Raw genomic sequence first — 27,266 nt, 5'->3', positions numbered from 1 at the left:
AGGTTTGGGATGATTCAAGGTAAACACTCCACTATCTGTCTATAAAAAACAAACAGTAAACCAAAACATGTGGAGTAGAATTTTCTGTGGTGCTTAACCTTACAATAATAAGGAAGCTTTAACAAATGGTATTTTGAAAATGTTTTCTACACACATAATAAATTAGCATAAGACAACCTTATTAACACAGCTAGTTTGTTTGAGCTAGATATGTGAGCACTCTGTGAGAAAATAATTTTATGAAGTGAATAAGGAAACGTCTATGCACCACAAGTTCACTAAAACAGAATCCAAATCACAAGCACTATTGGGAGCCACAGTTATAACAAGACCACCCATCTCTCAAACTGCTGGGACACCTCTAGGCCAGGACTAGTGAGAGACACAATGACAACCAGATTTAGGGTAGCTTGCACACAATGTGCTCATTAGGTAAATGTCCTGAGTCTTGCTGACTCCTTCCTATAAGGTATTTAACAGCTTTGCATGTGAGGATTGTCCTGAAGTGGTAGTGGAAAGACGTGAATTTCAAAGGAGACAAAGCATTGTACAAACATCTCTTAGATTATCAATTCTCTCAATCTATGCTCGGAGCCACATAATTACATGATAGTTGCCATGTTTCAGTATGCAGAAATGCCCTTGCAAGAGCATAAGACAAGCAGGTTGGTTTATTAACATGCTTCATGTGAACATACTCTGAGTCTCATGGAAAGGGACAAAAAAGAGCAACAGAAGGATAACCTCAGTAGGTGTGCATAGAAAGTAATTACAGCAGAATGAAATGTTTTCAGGCTGTGGAATAAAAAAGCATTTCCTCTACCAAAATAGAGAATGAGGTAGCAAGCAAGAGCCACAGCTCAATGACCAGCTGCAGACATTTACCTGCTAGACCCTGTGCAATTTAGGGTGAGAGCCCAGAAAGATGACCCAGGGAGAAACAGGTCCCTTCTGCTGGTGGGTAAGAGCAGTCAGTCAATGGTTAGAAAGCCACATGCTCCTGGAAAGAAGGCTGCCCAAATAGTGGCTGAGCCACCATTACACTGTGGTGACTGTTAAGCCAGGTATGACAGCAGCATGGCAATGTGTGCCAGCCAACTCCCTGGCAGCTCTTTAGTTACCTACCAGCCACAGAGAAAATGGGTTAAAAGAGAAGTGGGGCTGCTGCTGACCAGGTCTGGATACTGTTCTGGAGTTCATGCCCAGATCCACTTGGTGTAAGCTCTCAAGTCATGTGAAACCTTCTTATAGCAGTTCTGCACAGGGTTAGGCAAACCCCTTCTGGTTTTGACTCAAGGAGGCTCCTACTGCCCAAATCTTGCTCTGAGATTTTGTTTCAAATACACACAGGTGCACCAAGTGTAACTATGGCCAAAATCAGCCTGGTTGCAAGTCAAATGTTTAGATGGTTTCCACCCCAAATCATAAATCCCACTCTGTCATCTGGAAATGAGCCCATTCCGCTCAAACCTCAGCTTGCAGGGAAAAGCTGACTCCAGTTCACAGAAAGGGTCGCAAATCCAGTCCGTGTTCTGGGTTTGTAACCCCCAAAATAAGCAAAATCGCCTTGGCTTTGGGTTCATCTGGACCTTGTTGCCAGCGTCATGGTGTCATCTAGTGGTGACAGCTTGTACGGGCACACACACTGTACCCACCTCCACAAACATCCCCACGGAGAGTAGTGCAGTTGCAGTCCGGTAAATGTCTTCCAAAGTACACCACCTTTTCCAAAGGCAGAACAGCTCCATCATTTCAGTAAAAGCACCTCGAGGAGAGCTTTTTCGCAAAGGCTCCCAAATAAAGTGAAGGGCAAACTTTGCATCAGTTCTACACAACTAGAAGACAATCTCCTGGGGAAAGGTCAAGCCACAGTAACTTTAAGGGACAACAGCCAGAAGCAAATTCAGTTGTGAATATGTTTGATATTCAAAAGTAATTTTCAGTATAGAACTTGCATCTCTTGAAATGTCCCTTTTACCTACATTGTAATAATGCTCAAAAATCATAGTAATAGATACAAGAGGAAAAAAGGCTCCAATTTCAATTTGTACTTTGAGAGCTCTCTTGCACAGGCAGCCATACCCAGGTATCAAGAAAGGGCAGCTGATTTTTGGGCTCCAAGTTTATGTCATACAGGGGGCAAGCTCAAGAACAGTGCAGCTGAAGCAGCTCCCAAAGTCACAGAACATCTTTTTCAAGAGGTCAAGTGCCTTAGGTCTCACTTCAAGCATTTCTAGAGGGATTTGACCCACCATATATTCTGTGTCAGAGTTCTGGCAACATGAGTTCCTTCTCCTCGGTGAAGCTTGAAACTGATGTACCTGCTCTTAAACCTTGTCTCGTTTTAATTCAATGAAATTTAAGCCTAGGAGTTTTACCTTTCAGCTAAAACAAAGTAGGAACACAAACATGATTGGTTTTCCAGGCTCAGCTGATGAGTAGGAACAGAGACACCATGAGCCCCTGAGTTCCCATAACCTCAGGCACTGCACTGAGTCACTTGTCCCACAAGCTGATAAGAGCTGCATCTCAAAGGAAAGAAAGCTCTGTTCAAATTGGAAGAAGGATCACAGTGTCAGCAGAGAGGCAAGAAAAAATTGCCAATTTCAGCACTATCCTGGAAATGAAGTGGGTTTTCAGGTTCCTGAGGTCTATCTGAGGTTTCATCATGGATCCAGCTCAAGTGCTTCCTTGGCATGTTTGTCTTCTTACCTCGAGCTTAATCCTTCCCTCTGATCTGTTCTTTCTGTCTGCAAGCTAATGGGCTTGAAATTACTGTATATTCATGTGTCCCTCTGAGCTCTGATCTGTGACACAACCATAGCTACAGCTGGATTTGCTTCTTTCTTTGTTGTCTAGAGTTGCAGCCTAAAGGACAGGCTTGATGCAAAAAACAATGACATTCAAATGGCAGTTCACATGTGGGCTAAGAGGGAGAAAGCACTTTTCAGAACCCTGGTTTCTTTTGAGATCTATCCTGAGACACTGAATTTTAAGCTTGGTACCAGCACAGATGAGGGCTATCCTCATGGCAGAGGACTCCACACACCCCATTCCACCTTGGTCACAGACAGCACTGGGAAGAGATTTAACTACTACATGCCTGGACTCAAAATGACCACAGGAATTATCCAAAACCAATGAACTTTTTATAGCTGCACCAAAGTGCTTTCTTCTCTTGGATCGGTTTTCTTCCCCCATCCTATTACCTGCGTTCCACTTAATCTATGAAGCTGGAAGACTTCATTATGCCATCTACCCACTAGGTCTAACATGAAGGTGAAGCCCAAGGCAAGTTTCTCAAAGGTAAGAGAGAATGCTCAGCTACTGTTATGTGTGGCAGGTTTTAATTTTTAGTAAGTACACCAACCTAGAAATAACAGATAACTTACATCAGAGCCTGCATATAGAGTACCTTTCACTCCAGAGCTTTCCAAAATTGTGCATGCACAGCAACACAGAAATGCAGCCACCTCTGGAGCTGATTACAGCTGCTGCTTGTCCAATACAGTGTGGTAGCAACAAGGAGAGCCACCACAATAAACCTCTGGGTTTTTGGTAAATGCACTATGGATTTCTGCACATTTGTTATACCAGAGGACACCCATATATTTAAAGGCTTCACCTGACAGAGCCAGCAAAACACATTTCCTTTTTGTCCCTTGGAAGGTCAAAAACCTCCCCAGCAGAATACGCTGGAATACAAACAGCGAGGCTCTTGAGCAATTTCATATCTGATATTCAGGCACTCGCTAGCTCTACCACTCAGTGCGTGCCGTGACAGATGTGTCACAAGGAAAGGTCACGGCAAGGTTTTTCCTGCCAGACTTGCCCGCTTTACAGGAGCGGCAGCTTTGTGCCTGCTCGGTTGCTCTGTCCTGTGCTCCAGGCACGGTGCCTTGTTTGGGAGCGCCCTCTGCCGCCCGGCCCGCAGCCCTGCGAGCCTGCAGGGGGCGAGGCCGGGCCCGTGAGCGCGATCTCGGCTACGGACGGGCAGCAGCCGGCGCCATTCAGCTTCACGCGCCTGTCAGAGGCCCTCGCTAGAGCCGGGCCCTGCGTTCAGCACCTGGGTCTGACTGCCTGAGCTCTACAAGTTTGCAAAGCACTGCCACCCACCCGGGCTGCGGAGACAATTGATTTTTTCAGGTCAACTTTACTTCAGCTCATCTCCCACACTTCACAAAGCTCTTGCCCAGTCCTTCTCATCTGGGATGTGAGGCAGAAAAAGCAGCATATGCCCCTTGCACTGGAACTGCTGGGACTCTTCCTTTGCAGCCATGGGAGGCAGCTTACTCTTCACTTCCACCCAGCCCACCTCATCTAAGTGATGGGTAACTCCTGTCTCCAAAGGAAAATAGGAAAGCTGACTAGTCCAAGATCTGGGGAGCCAGAAATGCATTTGGGGGTCAGCAGGCCTCTGAAAACTGCACCCAAGGAGTTTCTATTTAGGTGGTAAGATATCAGGTATTCTAGAAGGTTCTATTAACTTACAATCAATATACCAGGCAAATTTCTTTAGTCACTCCATCATCTTCACAACTGCAAAAATCCTGATCCTACTCTTACCCCTTTCTGTTCAAGCTGGTGTAGGCAGCCAAACCTGACACCAAGACTGAAGTTTCTGACTCCCAATGCCAGAACATAATGTGATTTTCTACTTACCTAGGTTAATACAGTTCTTCCAATAAAGTTCTTTTAAGCACAACACCCCTAAGTATCTTTATTAGATCACTCACTCATGTCCAATCAGCTCCCACACAGGCTCAAGGAATAACTTTGCAGCATGTACAGGATGCTCTGTGCAGTGAGCTCAGGTACTGCAAAGCTGTTTGGTCTGTGCTCCAGAGTCCTGTGAAGCTCTCAGCAAGGAAATGGTTTGCAGGTGTGCATGCCAGGATGCACACATACAGCCTTCACCTGTGTGCTAACAGCAAGCATCTTAAAACTTTTGAGATGTTGCATCAAAATGTAACTTGCACTGGGGAAGAGAACTACATGAGAGTAATATATGATTTTACCTCTTCTTTTTGTCATCCAGACTCAGATTCTTCTGTGAGATGCTGCTCATATACAAGAGTAGAATTCCATGACTCTTCCCTTCTTACATCTGGACAGAAGTTACCACTTCAAGTGCTCATTCCTAATCAATACATACAGCTAGAATTGTCTCCTAGATTTGCTACAATTCAGACATTTTCTCCTCTCTAAGGCAGAGCACAATTTATTTTGTCAGGCTTGTCACTGCAAAGCTGGGACTACTTGCTTAAGAACTGACTAAGACACAATCCTAGCTCTGCCAGGAAGGGTTTTTAATTCCAAAATATGTATATGGAGCATCAGGGTATGTAGCAGTCTTTGTATGGGCACTTATTATTCTAACTTCCAATTCTCTTCCCCTTTTGGCTGCCATGCTTTCCTTGAGAAGAGATACCTGAATACAGTCAGGTAACCTCTCCCTTCAGTGAACTGCCAGCCTTTGTTGTTTGCCTGTGTGATTACTCATCTGTGTCACTGTGTCACCCTCCTGTTCTGCTCTCCTGTCAGACAGCAGACGAGGAACATTTCTCAGTGCCACAGTAAGCACTGAGGCTCCCATGGCTCTGCTGACCCTGGAGATGTCTGTGTTAGAGTAACATAACTCCCAGCAACACTATCACTGCTGTTAGGCCACTGATATTGTACCAGAAATAAACACAAAGGCATCACCTACAACTACAAAGCTTTAGACACAGGGCTGCTGCAGTGGCAAGGGCCCAGCAGAAACCCAGTTCTTCTAGGGAAGCTGTACTAGCTACTAAACCAGCTGTGCCAGGGCTGCAGGTTACCAGAGCTCATCTGCTCCTGCCAGCTAAGCAGCTTATCTAATAATTACACCATGTCACCCTACCCATCTTGCTTCTTTGGGAGCAGAACCCCTGTGGCCTCCCAAATGCAGAATCCTCACAGAAACAGATGAGGCACCAAAAAACTCAAAAAAACCAACCCACAAACTCTAGGTAACAGTGTGAGGCAGAGATCCTTTGCATCCTTTGCACATGTCAGTAACAAGGTTCTATCAGAGAGCCTTCAATTAGAAAGGGTATCTGTGCATGCTCTTATTTCAGCAGATTTTAGTCCTTGTTACATGAAACAAGCAAAACTGCCAGGTCTTAACACCAAACAGCACAGGCAAAATATTTTTCAAAAACTCAAAAAATTAGTCATGCTTGAATCTGTATGTACATTCAGGACAAATTGTTTTGTTTGCTGCCGTGTTTTTTTGTTTGATTGTTTGGTTTCTGTTGGGTTTTTTGTTTGTTTGTTTTTTGGTGGGGTTTGGTTTTTTTGGTTTTTGTTTCTTTGTTTGTTTTGGATAGCATTCATGTGGAAGCAAAGGGAAAAGATGGACATATTTATGATACAAAGGGAAAAAAAAGAAAAGTGTCATGCAAACCATTCCATTGGCCACAATCCCTTCCCCCTTCTCCAGCATTTTCCAAAAGGAACTGTGGCTTCTCTTCCTCTGTTGACTCATTGCATTGGCTCCTCCACTGGGCTCCCATCCCTGCCCACATGAGCCCTGATGCTTTGCAGCATGCGCTGGGTGCCTGCAGGGGGTACCGCGACCCCGCTACCAGCCAGATCACACAGGCACGTTGTGCTAACGGAGGTGCATTGCTGCGCTTCTGTCTCTCACACACATAATGAGATTAGCATTTGAATAGTGCTGATCAAGTTACCAGTGGCTCTGAACCCCGGCTCTGAACATCAGATGCAAATGTATCACTATAAATTTTGCTCCTTTCCTAAAAGCTCTTTATATGTGTAGCCAATGCAGAAAGAACTGCAGCGGGCATTGGCCCAGGAAATGTCTCTCACCATGACTGGGAATTTCTGAGAGTGGACAAACCACAGGAGCATCTTTCCCTAGATTTTTAATTTTTTTTATTTTTTTTTTTAATGAGCAGTTCCCCCCCCCCCCCCTTTTTTAATATGTCTTTTCTCCCAAGGTTGCACAGGCATCAGGACATATTCTGGCATAAAGTTCAGAGACAAAATCCTTCACAGTACCTTCATGTAGGTCTTAATGCTATCTGGTTTAATTACCTGAGTAACTTCTGAAAGTCCTGGCAGCCTGGGGAGTCTCCAACTGCACTGATTCAGTGTCTCAGAAGCACTTGCAGTATTGGGGGGGGTCTCAGTATTCTCGCCTCCTCAGTCTCCCTGGAGGAAAATACAGCACACAACCCACTTAGGAGGAATCTTCAGGGTACTGCCTTGCATGATTAAATGTATACAGCCAAAACTCCTCCTCAGTGGACACTCAATTACAGGGAGTTCTCCCATGTCTGTGCTGCAGGAAGGAACCCTGAGGGGAAGGGAAGAAGGTGCAGTCAACTTGAGAAAATGAAATCTATGGATGTCAGGTGTGCACCTGACACTGCAGTGAGAACAGACATCACAGGAGCCTATAATTTCTGCTAACATGGAGATTTAACACATTCACAACATTCTGCAAGATTCATAGCAGTACAAAATGATGCATCCAGATCTCAAATGCAGCCATTTGAGTATTTAGGACCATACTGCAAACAAGTTTGCTCTTAAGAGTAACTATACTCAATTGTCTTCAGCAGCTTTCATTTCTCTGAACAAACTTAAAAGAAACTAAGATCACATCAGCTCTCCAAACAGCCTGACTGAAGCAAGCAAGCACTGTGAAGAACACTCAAACTCATTCACTTCCTGATCCAAAACCCTGGATGGCCTTAATTGCATTCTGGCAAATTCTGGGCATTCTATGCTAGAATACACACAAATTGCTATGTGGTTTGAGATTTGCAACTAGGAGTGACTTTCTGATAACCAAAGGTCCATTTATTATTTCTAATGTTATTATTCACCAGCTAACTACTCACTTCTAGCCCTAGATATTTTTAACATGGTACATTGATTTGGAGGTACAGGAAAGCACATGCACATAAGCACTGACTTGAATTAACAAAATATTAGAACTCCTCACCACCTCCCCTGAGAAGAAGCCTTCACATCTCCTCACTCCACCTGTTCCTCGTTAAAGGAAAGGTGTGAGGAAGTTTACCACATTTGTAGTGTCAATCAGCTCCTTTCCTATGGAGCATAAATAGGTTCAAGTAGCTGCAGGCACAGAGCACCAAAATTACTCCATGTCCCAGTTGGTTATATAATAAATCTGAATTAAATCAATAATTAAAGCAGTCCTTGCATGCTACTTCTCCCTGATGAGCCTCCAAACCTTTTTAGAAAGCCAGTGGCACTTCCCCATAATGAGAAAAGGGGCTCAGAGCCTGCTTCACTGTGAGCCGCCCACTGCACGGGCAAGAGACAAGACCCACTTTAACACCCATGGCAAAAGCAGGTGTAAATTCTGAATGCAGCCCACAATGGAAAAGGGACAGGCCCTCCACTGCACCATGCACAGGACACACCCTGAAGGCAGAGCCAAAACACGCTGCCCTGGCTGCCCCTCTGAGGCTCCCTAAGCTGTGAGCTCAGTGACGCTCCCTTCTCTGCAGGGACCTCCTCAGTCACCCTGGCTTCGGACTGAGGAGTTCCCCCTGAGCAACTCCTGCTGCCTGGGCCCCAGGGACACACCGGGGGACTAAAACCTCACTTAAGAGGTGCTCAGAAATGCACACTCCCAAGGGGAAGCCGAGGACACAGCCATATCATCAACCTACCATCCCCTCAGACAGAGACCACCGTGATCTGCCGCAACAGCCCAGCTTCTGAGGAACCCCCCGGACTGGGCAACTACAGCCCCAAACCATGCTCCTCGAGGTCACAGCGCTGTCCCAGAAGCGTGACCCTCAGACGAATGGAGCTGGGCGTTCCTCACACCACAGAGCCCCACCTCAGGGCTACAGAGCCCCGCCTCAGGGCCGGGCCCACCCCACGGCAAGGCCCCGCCTCAGGGCTGGGTCTCCCTCACGATACCTCCGCCCCTCAGCGCTGAGCCGTCTTCGGGGCGCTGCCCATGACCCGCTCACCCTTTATGCTTCGGGACCGTGTGTTGCGTCCCCTTCAGCCCTCGGGGCTCGTTCTCCCTCGCGACGTCTTCATCCTTCACCCCTGGAGGCTGTGTCTCCCTCAGCCGTCGGGGCCATAACCCCGTGTCGCCCTCGCCCCTCAGGGCTGGGTGCTCCTCAGGGATGAGTGCCCATAAGGGCGAGTGCCCCTCAGGGCTGGCTGTCCCTCAGGGCCGGGTACCCCTCAGGGCTGGGTGCTCCTCAGGGCTGGCTGTCCCTCAGGGCCGAGTACCCCTCAGGGCTGGCTGTCCCTCAGGGCCGAGTACCCCTCAGGGCTGGCTGTCCCTCAGGACCGTGTACCCCTCAGGGCGGGTGCCCCTCATGGCTGAAAGCCCCTCAGGGATGAGTGCCCATTAGGGCGGGCGGTTCCTCAGGGCTGGCTGCCCCTCGGGGCTGCGTACCCCTCTAGGCTGGCTGTCCCTCAGGGCTGTGCGCTCCGCAGGGCGGGTGTCCCTCCGGGCTGGGAGTCCCTCAGGGCTGTGTCCCTCCGGGCTGGCTCTCCCTCAGAGCTGTGCGCTCCTCAGGGCGGGTGTCCTTCAGGGCTGTGTCCCGCTCAGGGCTGTGTCCCGCTCAGGGCTGAGGCCGGCCCCCGTGCCCCGCGCGCCGGTGCTCGCACTCGCGCAGCAGCCGCCAGGGGGCGCGCCGGGGCCCTGCCTAGGCAGGCACCCCCTTCCCTCCCTGAGGGCACGATCCGGACACGCGGGAAAAGCACCCAAAAGGGAAAAAATCCCCCTAAAGAGGGGAAAAAAATCCCCTAAAGAGGGGACAGCCCCTGTGTTGAAGAGCCCATGTAGAAGGACAAGCATGTAGATAAGGAAAAAAACCCCAAAAGACCTATGTCCCAGCCCAGGATAGAGGCCCTTAGCAACACTGGGGAGCTTTACCTTGATCCTACATTCCAGCTCTTGCACCAAACATTTATTTTACGAATAAAAAAATGTCACTTGAGACTGAAAAACAGCTGAAGAATAAATCAGATTTCTCTATTAGAAAGAAAAGGCATAATATAATGAACAGTACACAAGTGTGCAGAGTGATGTATATACAATAAAAACAGCACAGGGTGAAACATTTGCAACAGACACGAAGTCTAAGGTATTTTATTATATTTTATAGATTAAATATATCTTCAGTAGAGTCTCTTTTTAAAACACACAAAAGGAAAAAATACATTCTTCATGTACATATGAAATACTGACCATGTAGCAGGGACCATGTACAGTGCAAAATATGAATACAGCTACACAGACATCACCACCCTGGATGATTATCAAGCTCTTTCTACAGTAAAATTGGAACAAGTTAACATTTCTGTTTCCAAAGAGAAATCCATACCCTTCCCTTCCATGGCATTTTGTGCGATTGTGCAGGAAAGGGTTTAATTTACTTTTTAAAGACATTATAAAATCCTTGCATTGCATGAAAAATTATCGAACTCCTCAAGCTTTACCACTTTCACACATTCACAACTGCAATACAATTTTTATTGTGATTGCAACCCAACTCCAAAAATCCAGGGAATAACAGTAATATATATAACCTGGTATAGAGAAAGGAATGAATCAGAACTGATTGTTGCAATGGTCAGGATGTACCCAACATGTACACACACATACACAGAGGGTAGAGAGCCAGATGTGACGAGCATCTGGAGTTTGGAGTGAGGGCACAGGGTTGCACATTTCACTTGGGCAGTGGATCTCTAGTGTCTAGTAGGGGATGTCATTCTGGTAGTACTGGATCATGTCATATGTTCTACTCCTAAAGAAGAAAAGCAAACCAGAGGTAAGGAAAAGTTTAAAAAAACACTGCACCGATTGTCAAGAAACATTCATCAGGATCCCACAGAGACAAAACATGGGTGAAGGAAATCAGCTGCTAATCAAAACTAGCCCTCCATCCTTTGAAGGCATTGTGAAGGCCTAGTTACTGTTATGGACAGGACAAAACATCCTGCTCTTGTTTAAACTACTTTAAAAAAGTATTTCCACACTTCCCACTGTGGCAACAGCATCAGCAGTTTGGATCCTGTGTTTGGATAAGCCACAAGCACATCACACAGCATTTGCAGTTTGTTTTAGGAGAAGGAAATGCATAATGAATGAATCAAGATCATCAGGGATGCATGGAGACAGCATTATATGGAAATAAAAGTCATCTTAATTAAGGGGAATGCCAATAAATGAAAACAAAAGTGCAGGGGAAATAAGAGCATTAATAGCAGCATCTCTGATGAGTGACTGAGCGAACAAATCCCAGCTTGTTACAGATAACTCAATTATCCACGGGTAGAGCTTATTCAGGTCACAGATTAACCATGCCACAGGTAGAAAAGCTCAAGCTTGTCAGAACTAAGCTGGTTCTGGCCATTCACACAGCAGTGTCACTGCCTTCACCCCCCAGTATCAATCTGAGATTCTGAGCAGGTGCACTAGGGAGCACTGGAACCTCCACTCTAGTGGGGCTGTATCTGAGGCAGTGAGTGGCACTGGTCTCAAGCTGACCCCACAGGGAACTACACAAGAGTTTGTATTAGACTCTCCAATATATCCCACAAAGTCTGTATTATCTAGCATAATAAAAGATGCCCTTAAGATATTTAACTATTACATTTATTTAGCCTAACCAGTCTTGCTATTTTACCATCCTGGACTTAAGTCTTCCTTCCCAGCACAAAACAGAGGAGATGCTGCACATTCAGAAACAAAGCTGCTGTCCTGCACTATCAATGACTCAAATATTTTTGGCACCTGACTGATAGAACTCTACTTTTCAGCTCTGCTCAAAGCCTGATGGTCTTCCTTTAGCCATAGGGAGAAAACATGCATAGAAGCCAAACCTGTTGCTGAGGAAACAATTCTGGATGATCTTGATGATGAAAGTTGCAGCCTCCCTTTCAGTCATGTTGGGACTGAACCTGTGTCTATATGCAGAAAATCACAATCAAATAAGAGAAAATTAGTGAGGTTTCCTTTGAACGTGGTACAAATGTGTCTTTGCACAAGCTCAGCCAGGTGTGATTTCACTTCCTGCAAGTAGCTACTTCTTGTGAAACCACTTGGTACAAATGACATAACATTCTAATAAGAAACATTTTCCAGTTCACCCATATTGCTGACTTACTTCAACAGCTTGATTGTCTGCCCTCGGAAACAGGGCAGCCCTGTGTCCAACATCAGGGTAACCAGTGAGACCACAGCATCCATGTAAGGCCTAGAGAAAAAGAGGACAAAACCAGAACATTCAGACTCCTGCAGCCTTAGCAGGCAAAGCAGACAAGCTGAGGAGTTCAACGAGGTGGATCCCACCTTTTCCTGTAATTAAATCAACACAATAATCCTCTTACATTTGCTGGTGAAGCTACACCATTGCTTGCAATCTGTCACTTTAATTAAATGTCACTCCTTTATGCTGGACTGTCAGACACTGAGAATGCTGCAAGATGAAGTCTCAAGAAGGATTATGCACAGTAATGCTTTAGCAAACAACATTTCTTTGGCATCAGAATGGTGAAGCAGTGCACCAAAATAGTACAAAAGGCTGAAACCAGCAACACCACACAGGAATATAGTGTCTTGTAATCTTAATTACTCTGGGTAATTCTTTGCTACATCAGCCCAATTTTCCTTCTCCTTCCTGTCCTGTTGCTCAGAACATTTATTATCTACCAGGCTATTACTCTGCTACTTGAGTGACACATTTGCTTTGCCACAAGAACTTGTCCAGACTGCTTCCCCTCAAGGAACCAAAATGATCTTGATTCCAAGACAGTAATTTCTTATTGTATTAACAGTGCACTAAATTGTGTGATGAAATGTGTGAAACAACACATTTATATATTGACTATATAAAATATTAAAATATAACATAAGGACAGAAAAAATACAACAAAGATAAGATGTAAAATAGCATTATTATTACATTGTTTCAAAGTTTGCAAGACTATTGGGCACAGATTCCCTACAAATCAACATTTGTTATAAATTTCTTCTCATCTGGCTTTGGGCATGCAAGAACTTCCACTTTGAGCAGCTAAGAACACCTTACCTGACTGCCAGATAGCCTCTGACACACATCTCCATAAACCATTTGAATGGTGTTGCCTCCATTTTCCCTCCCATTATCATCACCATCTCATCAGTCAGTTTAATGTCAGGCTCCCAGCCCAGGTTTCCACCAGGTGAGCTCTCAAACATGAATCCAAAATCTGTGCACAAAAGATAAACTGCCTCATAAGCTTTGTTGGTTAATTTTGTGCTGTTAAAGCTGACAGAAGCAAGAGATGTGGATTGCATGTATTAATGTAAATATTTTAACTCCAACTGGAAAATAGATTTGGTGAAGTGTAAGAATACCAACAAAAGCATCATCCCCATGACATGAGAATACATGTAAGAATGGTGATATCAAATAAACTGCTGAAATATTTGTGCAGTTCCAGAAAAGTAAAGCTAAAGCAGAGGTTACAGCCTCACACAACTATATAAATTTACTTGTCGAGTTTAATTCATACCCTTGCAGTGATGAAGGGAATCCCAAGACACATTTCTATAATTAAACACATACACACAAGTATCCATGCATGAGTACATAAACATGTGACACCCATACATATGTGTGTATATACTTTCCTGAACCTGACAAAACCTTGCAGAGCTAAATTGACACAGAAGCAGCCAACACAAACACACAACACTTGGCATGAAGGCATGAAAACCTTCCATGAATGTTTACAAACAGTGAAACCAGTATACAGATGGATCTCAAAGGGAAATGGGTTATTGTCTGTTATCAGCAACACTTAAGAGCAGAAAGCAAAGGTAATACTGACATTCAGATGTGCATATGACTGACCAATATGAATGATGTGTCCCTGTTTGTCCAGCATGATGTTGCCATTGTGCCTGTCTTTAATCTGGAGCAGGAACAGGAGCAGACTATAGGCAGCCATGCTGCGGATGAAATTATAGCGGGCCTGTACAAACAGCAAGTTAAAACAAATCAGAACAACTGACAGAATTTAATAACTGTCCATCAGGAGATGAGACAAAGCTTTTTTTCTTCCATTCATGATTAATTTGAAGCAATGTCCAATGACATTCTCCATACATGTATAGCTGCAATTACTTCTTTAGCTAACTCACTAATAGCTAAAAATGGATTATCAGCATCAGGAACTAGATACGGCATTATAGTAGTCATTATGCAATTATTTGTCATTATTTCTTATAGGTAGAATGTTTCTCAGTTGATATTTTGCTATGCTTGCCCACTGATATTTTACCTTCTGGAATGCAAGGGTAGACTCATCTCCATATTGCCTTGTAAAATAATCATACATGCCAAAGTCTGTCTGCCTGCCCAGCTGGTCACGGGATGTGCAGTCAGGAATGCACTCAATAACACCACACTGCAGGGCAAGAAAAGGAAGAGGTTTGTAAAGCATGCTCCCAAATATACTTTGTTCATGGCTCTTGGCAGTCATACAGGTTCTCTGGGAAATGTGGGGAAGCCTACAGATCACCAAATACAGAATTTCTAGTTTATTAGTTAAAAAAAAAGTATATCCTCTCTTTTAGGATTTCCATGCAACTAAAACAAACTCTGTGACTTTCCACTGCTTTGGACAACATAGTCTCAGAAATCAAACAACTAACATTTGCAAGCAGCACTGTTGCTTGCAAACTAAATTTTGCAAGCAGCAAAATTTCAGAGCCAAAAGTTTTAGAAAAGCAGGAAGCAGGAGAGGAAAGACATTTTCAGTTGCTGGTACTCCAAATATTTGGCATAAGTGATGTGAGCAGTACTTCCTTGTAGAATGGAATTTTTATGTGTGCTGGAAGAAAGTATTTTTGAATTTTCTACAGCACTACAGTTAATTGCTCACTTACCCCAGGAGCTGTGGCCACCACTCTGTATGGAAACACAAAAAGATCCAGGCCTACCAGCTGAAATATGTTCTTGAAGAGATCGATGATTTGTAAAGCTAACATGTCCTGTCAGACAAGAAAAAAATTGCATAAACATTACAGGGGTTACAGGTCATAAACTGGATTATAAACATGCTCTGAAGAACTCTGAAGTGCACATTAAGTTAAGCAGGTGTGCAGATGTGAGCTTGTGTATGCACTAGGGGGGAAATCAAAAAGGGAACTGATAAATGCTGTGTGAGTGGGCAGCAAGCAACACTGATGATTTAACTGCTGACCTAAGAATGAACTGCCTATCACCCTTTGATAAAAGGGCTATTAATAATTCCAGGGATAATAACCAGCATTCCCTCTTAATCAAACTTCAATGTACAAGATCCCACCTCAGGAACTAAAGCTATATTACCAATAGCTCAATTGAAAAATAAATTCTGTGAAAAATTTTTAAGGCTTGGTAAACCTGTGTTGACAGAATGGCCTTTACTTCCAAACCAGAATTTCTCTAGGGGTACCACACAGTTCTCCCTCTCAGTACATAACTGAGATTACCAAAGTTCCAAAGGAAAATACTTCTATATTAAAATTATTTCCTTCTTATGCATTATCACCTACAAATCTGTCCCCTCTAAGTGCAAACCCCAAGAGCTTTGTACCTGTCTGCAGTCATCGCCCACTTTAAAGATTGCAGCCTGCCAGCAAACCTTCTGAGTGTCCTCATCCTCCTCTTCACTCTCATTGATGGAGTCAGAGCGACAACGCAGACCTGCAACAAGGGAACCAAGCCAAACCCAAACATGCACTTGAATTAGTCCAGGAATTTAATTTAAACCTTCTGTCACGACAAGCCCTCTGCACTCAAACCCACAGCATTCCACTGCAGGTGCAACACAGATATTTCTGCCTTACAAAGCAATTATCATAAGATAGTTCCCTTTGTCTACTGGAATTAGAACATCTCAAACCACTGTTTGTGATTTATCTAATAAATGTCTGCAATGCCTGAGAGAAAATATGCAAAAATCTGGATTTTGCTACTGTCTAAAAACCCAGAAAATGCCAGTGATTTCTATTTTAGTCTAAAGTAAATGTTATAATTTCTTCAAGAGCCCTATGTGGCTTGCTTCTTGGGACTTTAAAAAAAATTAAGTTTTCAGCATTTTCTTCTCTCTTCCTTTGATCCAGTTTAATTTCTCAGCTGAATCATGGCAGACAAAGTTCAACACAGAAGTACTTTTTGTGCAGTGGTAGAGGTCACTAAAAGCAGGCAGTTTTAAAGGCATTGCTGACTATTAATTAGTAGTATCAATGATTAAGTTGCAGTTACCTTCTTTTTCAAGCTCACTGACTCCACATCGTTTCACTTTGAATCTGGCCAGATAGGGTGCTTTTGCTGCACTAAATTACAGAAGAAACAAGATGATGATGATGAGTGCAATTAGCCAAACAAAAATTTACAGAAAAATACTTGAATGTCATTAATTAACTTAAAATATATACATATATATATATATATATATATGTAAATAAATATAACAAGAGCATAGTACCTCTGCATAGGAGTTCCTGATTTGTAATCAATATCCAGAACGATTGCTTCAGGATTGCTGGGCAAGTAACAGCCTGCAAAACAGCAGACAGCTGAGGACAAATCCACTGTGAGACAATCAAGTTGGACAATAACTGATGTTAGTGCCCACAACTTCAGTACATAGTTTTGAATTTATGTTAGAGAGAAACTGGAGATTACAGTCTCCAGTTAATGTCAGAGAGAAACTGGAGATTACAGTGAGCCATGAAGGATGTGGCATCCTTTGCATTAGTGAGAGATTTCCAGAAATTAATAAAATACGGTTTTGAGCTAATACTGCAGAACCTGTACCACAGAAAGGTCCAGAGAGGACATCTCTTACAACAGTCCTGAATTAGATGTGGCAGCAGCCCCAGCGGGCTGTGCCCTCAGCCACCAAGACATGAGACCTGTTAGAGGTCAGGAAAAGCCTCCATTAAACTCCATTTTAAAGAAAAGATTCAGGCTGGGAAAATGCATGTTCAAGATTTGTGAGTACCCTCAGACAATGACATTTCAAGGGAATGGGAGAAAGGGGAGAATTAAAGGAACTGGACGTGCTTCATTCTTGAGATAACAAGACTTCTCAAAAACACCACGTCTCTTTAAAAAAGAAGGTGGTAGAAAGCAAAAGAGTTTATTTATCCTTCCTCTTCAGACACACACTTCTACTTTTATCCACTACATGCATTACCTAACTTGCTTTTGGGTAAGTTTTGATGCACCATATAGAAATTATTGGATGGACAAAAATATTTGAATTTTTTTCAAGAAAGAAATAATCACACAACAACAGCCACCAGCACCAAAACTGAAATCTCTACAAACAGCCTCTCATAGGGATTTCAAGATCTGCTTGCAGAAAATAAATAACCATGTTGAATGCAAAAGCCCACAATTTTATATGACTAAATGACATCTTACCAGGCTGCACTTTCACCTCAGACAGAGCACTCAAACAAGCTTTTTTTCTTTCATCTCCTTTAGGGAATGGCCTAGAAAGATGAATTACCTTTTAATTACCTGCATATTATACATTACTCTACACACTAGCCTCAAGTTTGTTTCAAACTTACACAAACAGAGCACAATTTCTGAAGTACAATTCTTACTTGATAATGGCTGAAACATTGGTGATTTTATTGAAGAAATCAAACTCCCGTTGGTAGAACTCCTTGGCTGGGCCAGACAATGAGCCAGTTATCTCCTCCACTAACTGCTCCAGAAGTTCCCCAATGTCAGCTGCATATGAAAAAAAGGAAGCATCTGTGTCAGAAGCTTATTTCAGAAAGGAAAATTACATGGCTGATGGAAATCAGCACCTTTGGATAGTATTCAGAAAAAGGTACTGAGGGAAGCAGCACCCTGTCTCTCTTGGCAGACTCTATCAGGCACTGATGCAGAATGGGCCCTACCTCTATAAGTAAAAGAGAATTTCCCAGCTAAAAGAATTCTTCCTGACAAGCAAGAAGCAGGAAGAAGATTTAGATTGCACTGGGGAAAGGAAAGGAGTCAAGTCAAATTACATTTTAAAGCACTCACGATCTTTTTGATGTCCTTCCTCATCCAGGTAGATGTTGGTTTTCATGTTCCAGATGAACTGGTGAGCCAGGAGCTGAGATTTGGAAGCTGCCCACAGGATGTATTCCCTAACATAACCCATCTGCAACCACAGGCAGACCAGTAAGGATCAAAGTTCTACAACTCTCAGACTCAATATTACTGCTTCTAACAGCTATTCTTCAAACACAGAAAGTGTTAAATGGATGAAAACAAGACCTCTGCACCCTCTCATTTTGCTAAAAAGACATGAATGACAGTGTATTTTAAAAGGTAGCAAACTGATCTTAAATTGTTTTCAGCTTTGTTACTGACCTATTCTGTTATTCTAATCAGCCTTTCCCCACCACTAGGCCATTTTCCATCTGTTCTTTTTGGATTTCAAATCTCTTTGAGCTCAGAGCATCTTCTACTATGTGTACAAAGCACAGTGTAACAGGGACACAGGTGTTGCCTGGCATTGCTACATGCTCCTGTAATACCAGAAATCTACACAGTGTCACAGGGACTGTACAGTCACCTACACCATGGGATGGGAACATATTCACCTGAAAATAAAACACTGAGCAGAGTTCACTGCCTCGCTGGCAGGTAGAATGATCTCACATTAATGAACTCTGAACTTGGCTGTCAAGCTTTACTTTGGCTTCTGCAAGATAAGGCTGAGATCTGATTTCATACATGTGATAGAGCACAAGACACCCCTGGATGTCTTCTCTGGTTAACTCTACAGCAAAATGATTAAGGGTAATGATTTAACTTCATTTCTGGTAGTCTCATGCAGACCTCCAAAAGCTCTATTCAGAGTCCTCACCTGGGGTTTCCCGTAACAAAACCTCTTTTCTGACAGATGAGCTACATAGCCTTTCTCAGGTTTTTGTGTTCATAAAAGAGGTGTATCCAAAACCAGCCAGCCTCTAGAGACAATAATTTTTCTTCTATGTATTAAAGATAGGATAATAATAAGCAGCATTAGATTACACCTAATTTTTGATTTACTGTTTTAAATCTAAAAGCTGCATTAAAAATCTGTTTTCTTCACATGTAGCTGATTCATACTCTCACCTTGTCATACCGCAGTGCCTGAACAATCTGTGGAATGTAGAATAAAATGGCATCCTGAAAGAGAAGGGATGGCAGGGTTTTACTGTTTTGTCAGAAGGGAAGATGAGTCACATACATAGAGAAAAGCTCCTTTCAGTTAAGTGATAAACAAAATCCCACTGCCTCTTCATTTTAAACTATGTATGCAACCCTCTCAAATCTAAGTATTACTCTGTATAGTTACTCCCTTCAAAAATATAATTAATAATCATGTACTTCATAATCCTAATAGAAGTCTGACAAGTGCTAAAAAACAGCTTTCTTCCGCCTTAGAAGAAACAACTTTGTCATTGAAAGAAGAGGCAAAAGAGATGATTTGAGAAGGGCAGTCTGAAGAATTCAGCTTGGTGTCATTTACAACAAAGCTGCAAATACATGAGCCAGGTTTACATGGGACAATCAGCTCCAAGTTTCTATCCCACTGTGTGCACATTCTGCAGTGTGCTATGCCCATTTAGCACATGCCTCTCCATGGCAATACAAAGAAACATTACAATGAAACTTGTGGCCACAGTGACTAGGGCCAGAACTTCCCCTGCAGTGTTGAAGCTTTCTTGGAACTCTTCTTACCGGAGGGAAAGATCTGAGGACTTTAACTCCGTACTGGGCTGTCAGAGGATGGGGTGGGTACATGCTGGAGAAGTAGGACAGGCCAGTGGGTGGATCTGTGGGTGCCCAGCACAGGACGTGGCTGAGCTCAGGTGCATCAGCATCGATGGTGTGCCAGGTAACCAGGTACTGAAAAAGCAGGTCAGACACATCAGGGGTTTGTAGCACTCACTGATGTGTGGGTACTACACATTAGACAGGGCAAGTGAAATATAGAACATTCTTTTTTACAAAACTATGGCTGTTTTATCTAATGCATTTTTTTTTGGTGGAATCACCTGTTGCTCCAGAATCACCTCACCTCCCAGAATACCAAATAAAGTTACTAAAAGCACAATCCAGGAGTTCTTGAACAGATAGAAAAAATAAAGGATGAATCATTTTGAGAGAGTCAAAAATGGTTCCATTTTCCTGCCATCTATTTTACAAGTGATGTACAGAACACAGCTCTGACAAGACTGTCCCTCACAGGGTAAAGTGCTCTACAGCAGATCAGCATGATGAGCCTTCCTCACTTCCAGACCTTGGCCTCTGGATACACAGAAAAGGTTATGCTTGAAATAACTTCAGCAGCAGCACTCATCATGGCTTGGCCCAGAGATCTTTTCACTTACTATGTCAAAGGAACAGAAATGGTGGTTGCAGTGCAAGCGATGAGTTTTGAACCCTTTTGTGTACAGTGAGAATACCCAGAAGGAAAGTGTACCACTAACTAACTGGCTACCTCCTCTTACTGCTGTGATTCTCCTCTCAGCATCCTATTTCCACAGCTGTTCTGTCATTCTCTCCTACCAGAGATATAGGCAGCACTAGCACATACACTGTGGTAAGTCAAGACGGTGTTTTCCAATATATCTGAGTGAAATGGGCCTCCTGGGGCCCTGTAACAGTAAAAATATTCACAGGTACCTTTATTGCCTCAGGAACATCACTAACAGCTCCCGGGTCCAACCGAACCAGACGGGTCACTTCTGTTCCAATAGCTTCAGTATTCTTAAACCTAGGTGTAACCAGGAACACAATAACATTATTAGAAAATGTTGATGGCTTCTTGTATTTAAGTGAAGATGAGAACAGCAGAAGGCAGAAAACTATATGCTCAATAAACAAATAGTCCAGCTATGAAGTAACATACCCCAATACGCTGTGGAAAGGGGACTCTGAAACAACTGGTCCTCATCCAGTGCTTTTGTATAAACCAGTTGTATTTCAGCCCACTTCCACTAGTGGATTCTTGGCTGAAATATTCTGTCTGGGATTCTACAGCAAGCAGTGTACAGAACTCTACTTGGCAAAAACCATCACTGTCGTAAGGGGGAAAGAATTTCCTTTCCCTTCTGGAGCCAACTATGCTAATTCTCCTATAATAGTAAAGCCAATATCTAGCAAAACCACTGCATTCCAAGATACTTTTAGCACTGCTTAAATGCTATGCTTGCTAATGGGCTGAATGGTATTAAAAAACAAACCTGATTTCTTCTGAATCAAACACTGTCTAAGCGCTGGCAAAGAGTAGATGGTAGGAAAGGCAGGTGGACTTCATTAGTGACTGAGCCAAGTGAGTCCATTAAGTAATCTACTTCTTTTCAAAGGTCTCAAACAGTTGTGACAGTATGCAAGAGGCTGCAACCAGCAGCAAGTGCTATCATTATTTACTGTAAATACACAATCAACTTCTAAGGCAGCAGTAATTGCTGCAGTTGTTTCTTTTGAAATATCTCACCTGGTAGGCAGCTGCACAGCAAGATAAGGAGAAATGCTCCAAGCCAGATTCACATTATCCTTCCACTGCTTCTCACTAAGACTGATGTATTTAGACCTCCAGTTTGCTACACTGCTCTCTCCAGTTTGATCCAACTCTAGCTCAGGGGAAGACAGTGGATTGTACCATGTGATCAAGCGTTCGATCTCAGTAGCCTGAAGGAAACAGGAAAAATAAAGGGTTTTCTGGAAGAAGCAAAACACTCCCAATCTCATCCTTTAGTTTATATATCCTGCAACAATAGGAGGGTATTAGAAATTCATGCATTAGCCCATCCTTCTGATAACTCACCAGCAATGAGAGCAGTAATGTCCTGCGCTTCATGTAGTACTTGTGCAGCTGTGTCCCCCTGTTTGTCTTCTTGGACATTCCTGCAGAAAAGGATTAAAAAGTTTTCAGTGGCTTTTGATCAGCAGGTGAAACTGTATTTTCAAACTGTCCACAGCTGGAAACATGGACACAGAAGAACTGAATAACCACAGGGCACCTGTAACTTAGATCAGAGTGGCAGCAGAAGTCAGCACTGCAGCCACTCATCATGCAGGTGTTCTTTGAATATATGAAGTACAACAGAGATATTATTGTAGCCAGCAGTGCATTCACTTTAGTCTTCTAAAAACAAGGAACACTAGCTTTAAAACTGTATGAAAATACAGTCCATGATCTAATGTCACTCTGCTGTCTCCAAAAAGCACTAGGGGCATGTTTCCATAAAGCAAACAATTTCCTTACGGGATTTCAATACAACTTGATCTCTTCCAGTCTTATTTCTCCTGCACAACAGAACTGAACATTCTATCAAAAAAATCAGGTGACATCAGAACTTTCCTGCTTATCACCAGTGAGACTTTTTCTGCCTTTGATTTTCAGAGTCTGGCACTGGTAGTTAAACAGCCTGCCAGAATATGAGCCTGATGTTTAAAATAAATATTGACTTTAAATATCTGAACATAAACTATGCTGTAAAATTGGCTGTAATGAGCTGGTTACAATCAAAAAATACCTGATTTTTTAGATATGGTTGACATGCCACTGGACAAAGGATAAGTATTTATCCATCCTTGTGTAGCTTGTTGTCGAGATCCAACATTGATATCCAGGTTGCTCCTGGTGTCTTGATTATCTAAGAAGAGAGCACAGATCTGATATAGAAACCAAAGAAATGAGACACTTTTAAAACAGCACTTAAAGGAACTCACCAGGTGGCACAAGTTGGCTGGCAGTCAGATACTTCTTGTCTGAGAACATTGCTGTCCAAAACTTGATCAATATGCTGATATCCTCACGGAGCCTCTTTTCCCCTTGTGTAGGGAACTTTGAAGGACAGCTTGAAGAAATCACACAAATAATGTAATATTGAATGCACTGGGGGGGGAAAAAAACTCTCAGCAGTCAAAACCCCTCACCAGCCTAATCAAGTTGTACTTTTTATTCTGACTGAAATCTACAAGGATGAGACCACACATCACTACATTTTATCCTCGTGGCTTTATTATGTCTGACTGAAGAGCACAAAGTTCCAATTATAACTGAAAATTAGGACAGCAGTCTGTCAGCATCCTGGAATCACTTGTATTTATTAGGATTGAGTGACCTCCTCACATTCAGACATTCCTATCACCTAAATTTTCTTTTGTGCCTGTGTCAAATGTTGAAATAATCAGATTCAGTGTGTCTGTATTTTGAAAACAATAAAACCACATTTTCAGCCACACATACTATAACAGCAGTTCTTTAAACCTAATAAATCTAGATACAATTTTGAGCATTGAATAAACTTCAAAATAAGAAAAAAGAACAGAAACATTTCTGCTTTTTAAATCACACATAAAATCTGAAACTAATATCTAAGCCTCTTTGAGATAATTCATCAATCATACTTAAGCGCAAGACAAGTTTCTGTTAAAGTGGGTAAAAAAGGAAAGGAAGAAAAATGACTAGAGGATAAAATCAGCTGCTGCTCTGAAGTATCACTGAAGGTCCAGGAAAAACACAAACACATTTTCAGTGAGTTGTTTCAAAATAAAGAGTACCTGAAATAATCAAAGGCAGTTGAATAAATCTTTTCTCTCAAAACATTTCGGATAGTTGCATTTGGAACCACATCAGCATGCAGCAAAGACAAACCCAGGGTCAGCAACCTAATAAGCAAAATAGAGAATGGAAATGTTGGCTCTCCCAAAATGGTGACCAATACCCCACCATGCAAACCACAACTACAGCTGAAAGTGAGGCCTGAGAAGTGTCTGTTTCAGAGCTCTTAGCAACCTGTTCACATTATCACCAGTCTGCTTTAAAGCTGTGACTGCAGAACCACAGAAAGTGAAAGCCTTCAAGTCACAAAAGGTGAAAATAACTGATGAAGCAAAGACTAGATTCATTACTAGATGCATGATGTGGGCTATTCACTATATTAAATCATCCCATGAAATTTCCTGAAATACCAAAAAAGTACTTTCAAGCTGAAGTGATCAACTTCTGCTTTGAAAACAGAGCTTATATATGGACAGAGTCCCTGTAAGATCTAATTATCAAATAAGTGGGTCCTAGTTACTCCAAATGAGCTACAGCTGCGAAGTCCTTAGTTGGGCAGCAGCTGTAGCTTGTGAAGGTAACTGGAATAAAAAGGGGTGGGTCGAGAGCCCAGGAGGAGCCCCTGAGAAGACACGAAGAACTGTGCTGCAGAGAAGAACAGCTTGGTACAGTATGGGACTTGAGAAATATGAATACAACAAGAATACAACACTTAGACTGCATCACTGCAGGCTTTTAAAGCAATTCTCAGCACCTGAAGCCAAGTTAAACATGCAGTGTTCAGCTGTTTTCTTCCATCTCCCTATAACCTTATTTCCACTTCTGTGACTGCAGGAGCAAAGCCCAGAGCACTCACTTGAATCGGGGCCCAATGGCCGCCACGTGCCGGTTCAAGCTGCCTTTGGCGCCCCCGATGTTCAGGGACAGGGAGCGCTGGAGGAGGCTGGAGAAGATCTCGATCTGGTCAGAGCTGCAGTATTTGGCTATTTCAAACCTCTGCACCAAAAACTGAGAAAAAGAGACAGACATACCATGCCTCCTTTGACCTTTCGGAATTTCAAAGCCCAGCCCTAGACTTCTCTGCTTCAAACACCTTTCTCCCCCTCAATGATAATTCCCATTTAAACAGAGTGGCTCTCCTGCCTGTGAGCACATGACTCCAGTCCTTCCCCAAATCACAGCAACAGGAAATACAGACTGCCACAGGTGGGACATTCAGAAAAAATACACACCTCTATCCAGATGTAATGTGGGGTCACCTCTGGTGGACAGGGCCTTGGCTGGCTCTCCTCTGAGGCTGCTAATGGATCTGCTTCTTTCTGCTCTGCAGAGAACAGCCCAACTTTCTGCTCCACTGTCATTTGCCAGGCTCCTGCCATTTCCCGCATGAACTGCAAAAAGGAAGGTGACAGTGCTTCTTGTTTCAAGAGCATCTTCTTACATGAAAAGCACAAACTTTCCCCACAGCACACACAAGAACTACTACATCAATTCAAATTCACTGCAGTGCTGACAGAGAGGCAGAGACAAGTCTGTACATTCCACCTGAAAGAAAATGTTTCTTTCACATACTACATTACAAAAGGAAGGGAGACTCCCCCAGAATCTCAGCTAGTAACAGAGACTAAAGGCAGCAGCAGCCAGGCACTGCATTTTGCTGAGGAGACTGAACTGTTAGATCAGCCCATGACATCCATCCTCCTGCTCCACTAAAGGTTGCTGCCTCCCAGACGAGCCCTGCAGGGACAAGCACAGACCAGGTTCCTGTGACCTGCAGGACCTGGTTTGGCCCCTGAGCACATTGAACACACTCTGGCTGATCAAGCACAACATAAAGATGGCACCTAATTCAGTTTTGCTGATCCTGCTTTCAGGAGCAGCATCCTCTGTAGTAAGAGGGCTGAGCAACCAAGGGTGCTTCTCTCTTCTCCTCACTCAGATACAAAGACATTTCCCCAAATGCCCAATGGAAAAAAATGAAACTGATGCTTAAGAAGTCAACCACTGAAACCTGCAAGCAAACTCAACTAAGTAAATTCAGATGGATGATTGTTTCCAGCGAGTGAAACACTTGGTGCTCCCTAAGCAAAGCAATTACCAGAGGCAGCTTTCTCACTGCACCATGCTGAGTTGCTTTATTACATTGATCCCATCTCACAAAATACAACTGGCTTAGCCTGTTACAGAATTAGGACATTTGCAAGCCTATGTTTTTATATAATGGTGCAATACCAGATACCAGAGGGTGATTAATGAGCGGGGACACTGATTTCTCTTTGTTTCAAAACACCATTCTATATAGTTTGTGATAGTATAGAGTCAATTAATTAACAGTTCATGCACCTGATCAGTAAAGTAAATTCTACAGCTGGGTTTCTAACAGGTTTCTTTTGCTGTAACATTTATGTTGTTGAGAAAGGTCTGCTTCCCACAGTCCACCTCGTGGGGGTGGCTCAGACTTCTACCAATACAGGAACTGAGACTTCCTGGCAGGCTAAAGTGACTAACAGTGCATTTAAACATCCTTGACACAGATTCACAATATCTGTGAATCTCCCAAAATCTTCTCTCTTCCCTCTCACAGAGGCAGAGAATGAGTAATTAAATCACTTCCTACCGGCACTTCTATTCCATTCTTGGCAGCCAGCAGCCACTCCCAGCAAGCAATTGCTGTTTCCATGCCATGCTCATTGAACATTCGCAGGGGTCCCCAACACAGATGATGAAGGAGCTGGGGATCACAGTCTGAAAACAAACATTCACTCAGATTTCTCCAACAGAAAAACTGCTTTCCACACCAGCGTGAAACTGGTGTCCATCATAAGTAATAATCAGTTCCTAATAATAAATAGCTTTTGGTTTAGGGAGACTTTTCCCCAGTATTAGCTTAATTGAGACAATTCAAAACACAGTTTTGCTGCAAGTTGATGCATACTGGGTTGGTATATGGATAGTTTTTGTAGTTTATTATTCTTGGCATTCACCATCAGAAAGCAGAACTCATTTGGTTTTCATTACCTTTGCTGCTTATTAGCAGTGCAGTCAACTTAAACATGGCCTGGGTGTAGGACTCAGTATTGCTTAATTCAAGAGCAGCATTCAGGTCTTTGACCATAAGTTTATTCAGGTCAGATGTTCGTCCTGTGGCATTTGAGAACTGAATCATTCCAGAAACCTGTAAAATTGAGGGGGGGGTTTCAACAAAGAACAATATTTTTAGGAATCCAGTTAAGTATTGGTCACATGCTGATTAGGGAACTCCACAAACAGAGCCATCTTTTGTTACTACTTTACCGAATCTTTAGCTTTAACTGCAATCTAATCTTTAGCTTTATCTAATCTTTAGCTTTATCTGCAAGACTAACACTAAAATGATCTGTTTAATAAGCTGGGAAAATTATACTCTTTATCCTGAAGGGCTTTATAGACTATGTTTCATGTAACATAGACTCATACACCAGTACAGGTTGGAAGGACATCATTCCCTGAGAAGTGATGCCAGAGCCTCTGGACACCCCACAGTCATGGAAAACCCTGTACTTACTTCTCCTGCGTAACGGTTGCGCAAGTTGAGAGAAGCCATGAAGTTGGAGTAGTCCTTCTTCACACAAGTTGGTCTTTCAGTTAGCTGGGTTGCCTATGGCCAGACCATA

At 43.0% G+C, this 27,266-nt stretch overlaps 1 protein-coding gene across 2 annotated transcripts in view; it reads right to left on the bottom strand.

The window, feature by feature from the left end:
- Window positions 1-10,052: 10,052 nt before the first annotated feature.
- Window positions 10,053-27,266, bottom strand: part of PI4KA (phosphatidylinositol 4-kinase alpha) — a 54,090-nt gene continuing 36,876 nt past the window's right edge. For both annotated transcript variants that reach the window (XM_058816878.1, XM_058816880.1), the window contains exons 30-55: window positions 27,158-27,250; window positions 26,632-26,788; window positions 26,231-26,358; window positions 24,846-25,004; window positions 24,470-24,621; window positions 23,613-23,720; window positions 22,779-22,906; window positions 22,583-22,702; window positions 21,871-21,950; window positions 21,541-21,734; window positions 20,727-20,817; window positions 19,779-19,946; window positions 19,170-19,223; window positions 18,087-18,207; window positions 17,657-17,786; window positions 17,469-17,539; window positions 16,525-16,597; window positions 16,302-16,372; window positions 15,631-15,740; window positions 14,939-15,043; window positions 14,332-14,457; window positions 13,902-14,022; window positions 13,095-13,254; window positions 12,171-12,260; window positions 11,887-11,970; window positions 10,053-10,808 (exon numbers count right to left, since the gene is read on the bottom strand). In XM_058816878.1, the coding sequence (XP_058672861.1) occupies window positions 10,757-10,808; window positions 11,887-11,970; window positions 12,171-12,260; window positions 13,095-13,254; window positions 13,902-14,022; window positions 14,332-14,457; window positions 14,939-15,043; window positions 15,631-15,740; window positions 16,302-16,372; window positions 16,525-16,597; window positions 17,469-17,539; window positions 17,657-17,786; window positions 18,087-18,207; window positions 19,170-19,223; window positions 19,779-19,946; window positions 20,727-20,817; window positions 21,541-21,734; window positions 21,871-21,950; window positions 22,583-22,702; window positions 22,779-22,906; window positions 23,613-23,720; window positions 24,470-24,621; window positions 24,846-25,004; window positions 26,231-26,358; window positions 26,632-26,788; window positions 27,158-27,250 (2,946 nt within the window). In that variant the 3' untranslated portion in view covers window positions 10,053-10,756. The remainder of the gene's footprint in view (window positions 10,809-11,886; window positions 11,971-12,170; window positions 12,261-13,094; window positions 13,255-13,901; window positions 14,023-14,331; window positions 14,458-14,938; window positions 15,044-15,630; window positions 15,741-16,301; window positions 16,373-16,524; window positions 16,598-17,468; window positions 17,540-17,656; window positions 17,787-18,086; window positions 18,208-19,169; window positions 19,224-19,778; window positions 19,947-20,726; window positions 20,818-21,540; window positions 21,735-21,870; window positions 21,951-22,582; window positions 22,703-22,778; window positions 22,907-23,612; window positions 23,721-24,469; window positions 24,622-24,845; window positions 25,005-26,230; window positions 26,359-26,631; window positions 26,789-27,157; window positions 27,251-27,266) is intronic.

The sequence above is a fragment of the Ammospiza caudacuta genome, chromosome 18 (genome assembly GCF_027887145.1).
Source record: "Ammospiza caudacuta isolate bAmmCau1 chromosome 18, bAmmCau1.pri, whole genome shotgun sequence".
Classification (NCBI taxonomy): Eukaryota; Metazoa; Chordata; class Aves; order Passeriformes; family Passerellidae; genus Ammospiza; species Ammospiza caudacuta.
This window is presented reverse-complemented; position numbering and strand designations above follow the sequence as displayed.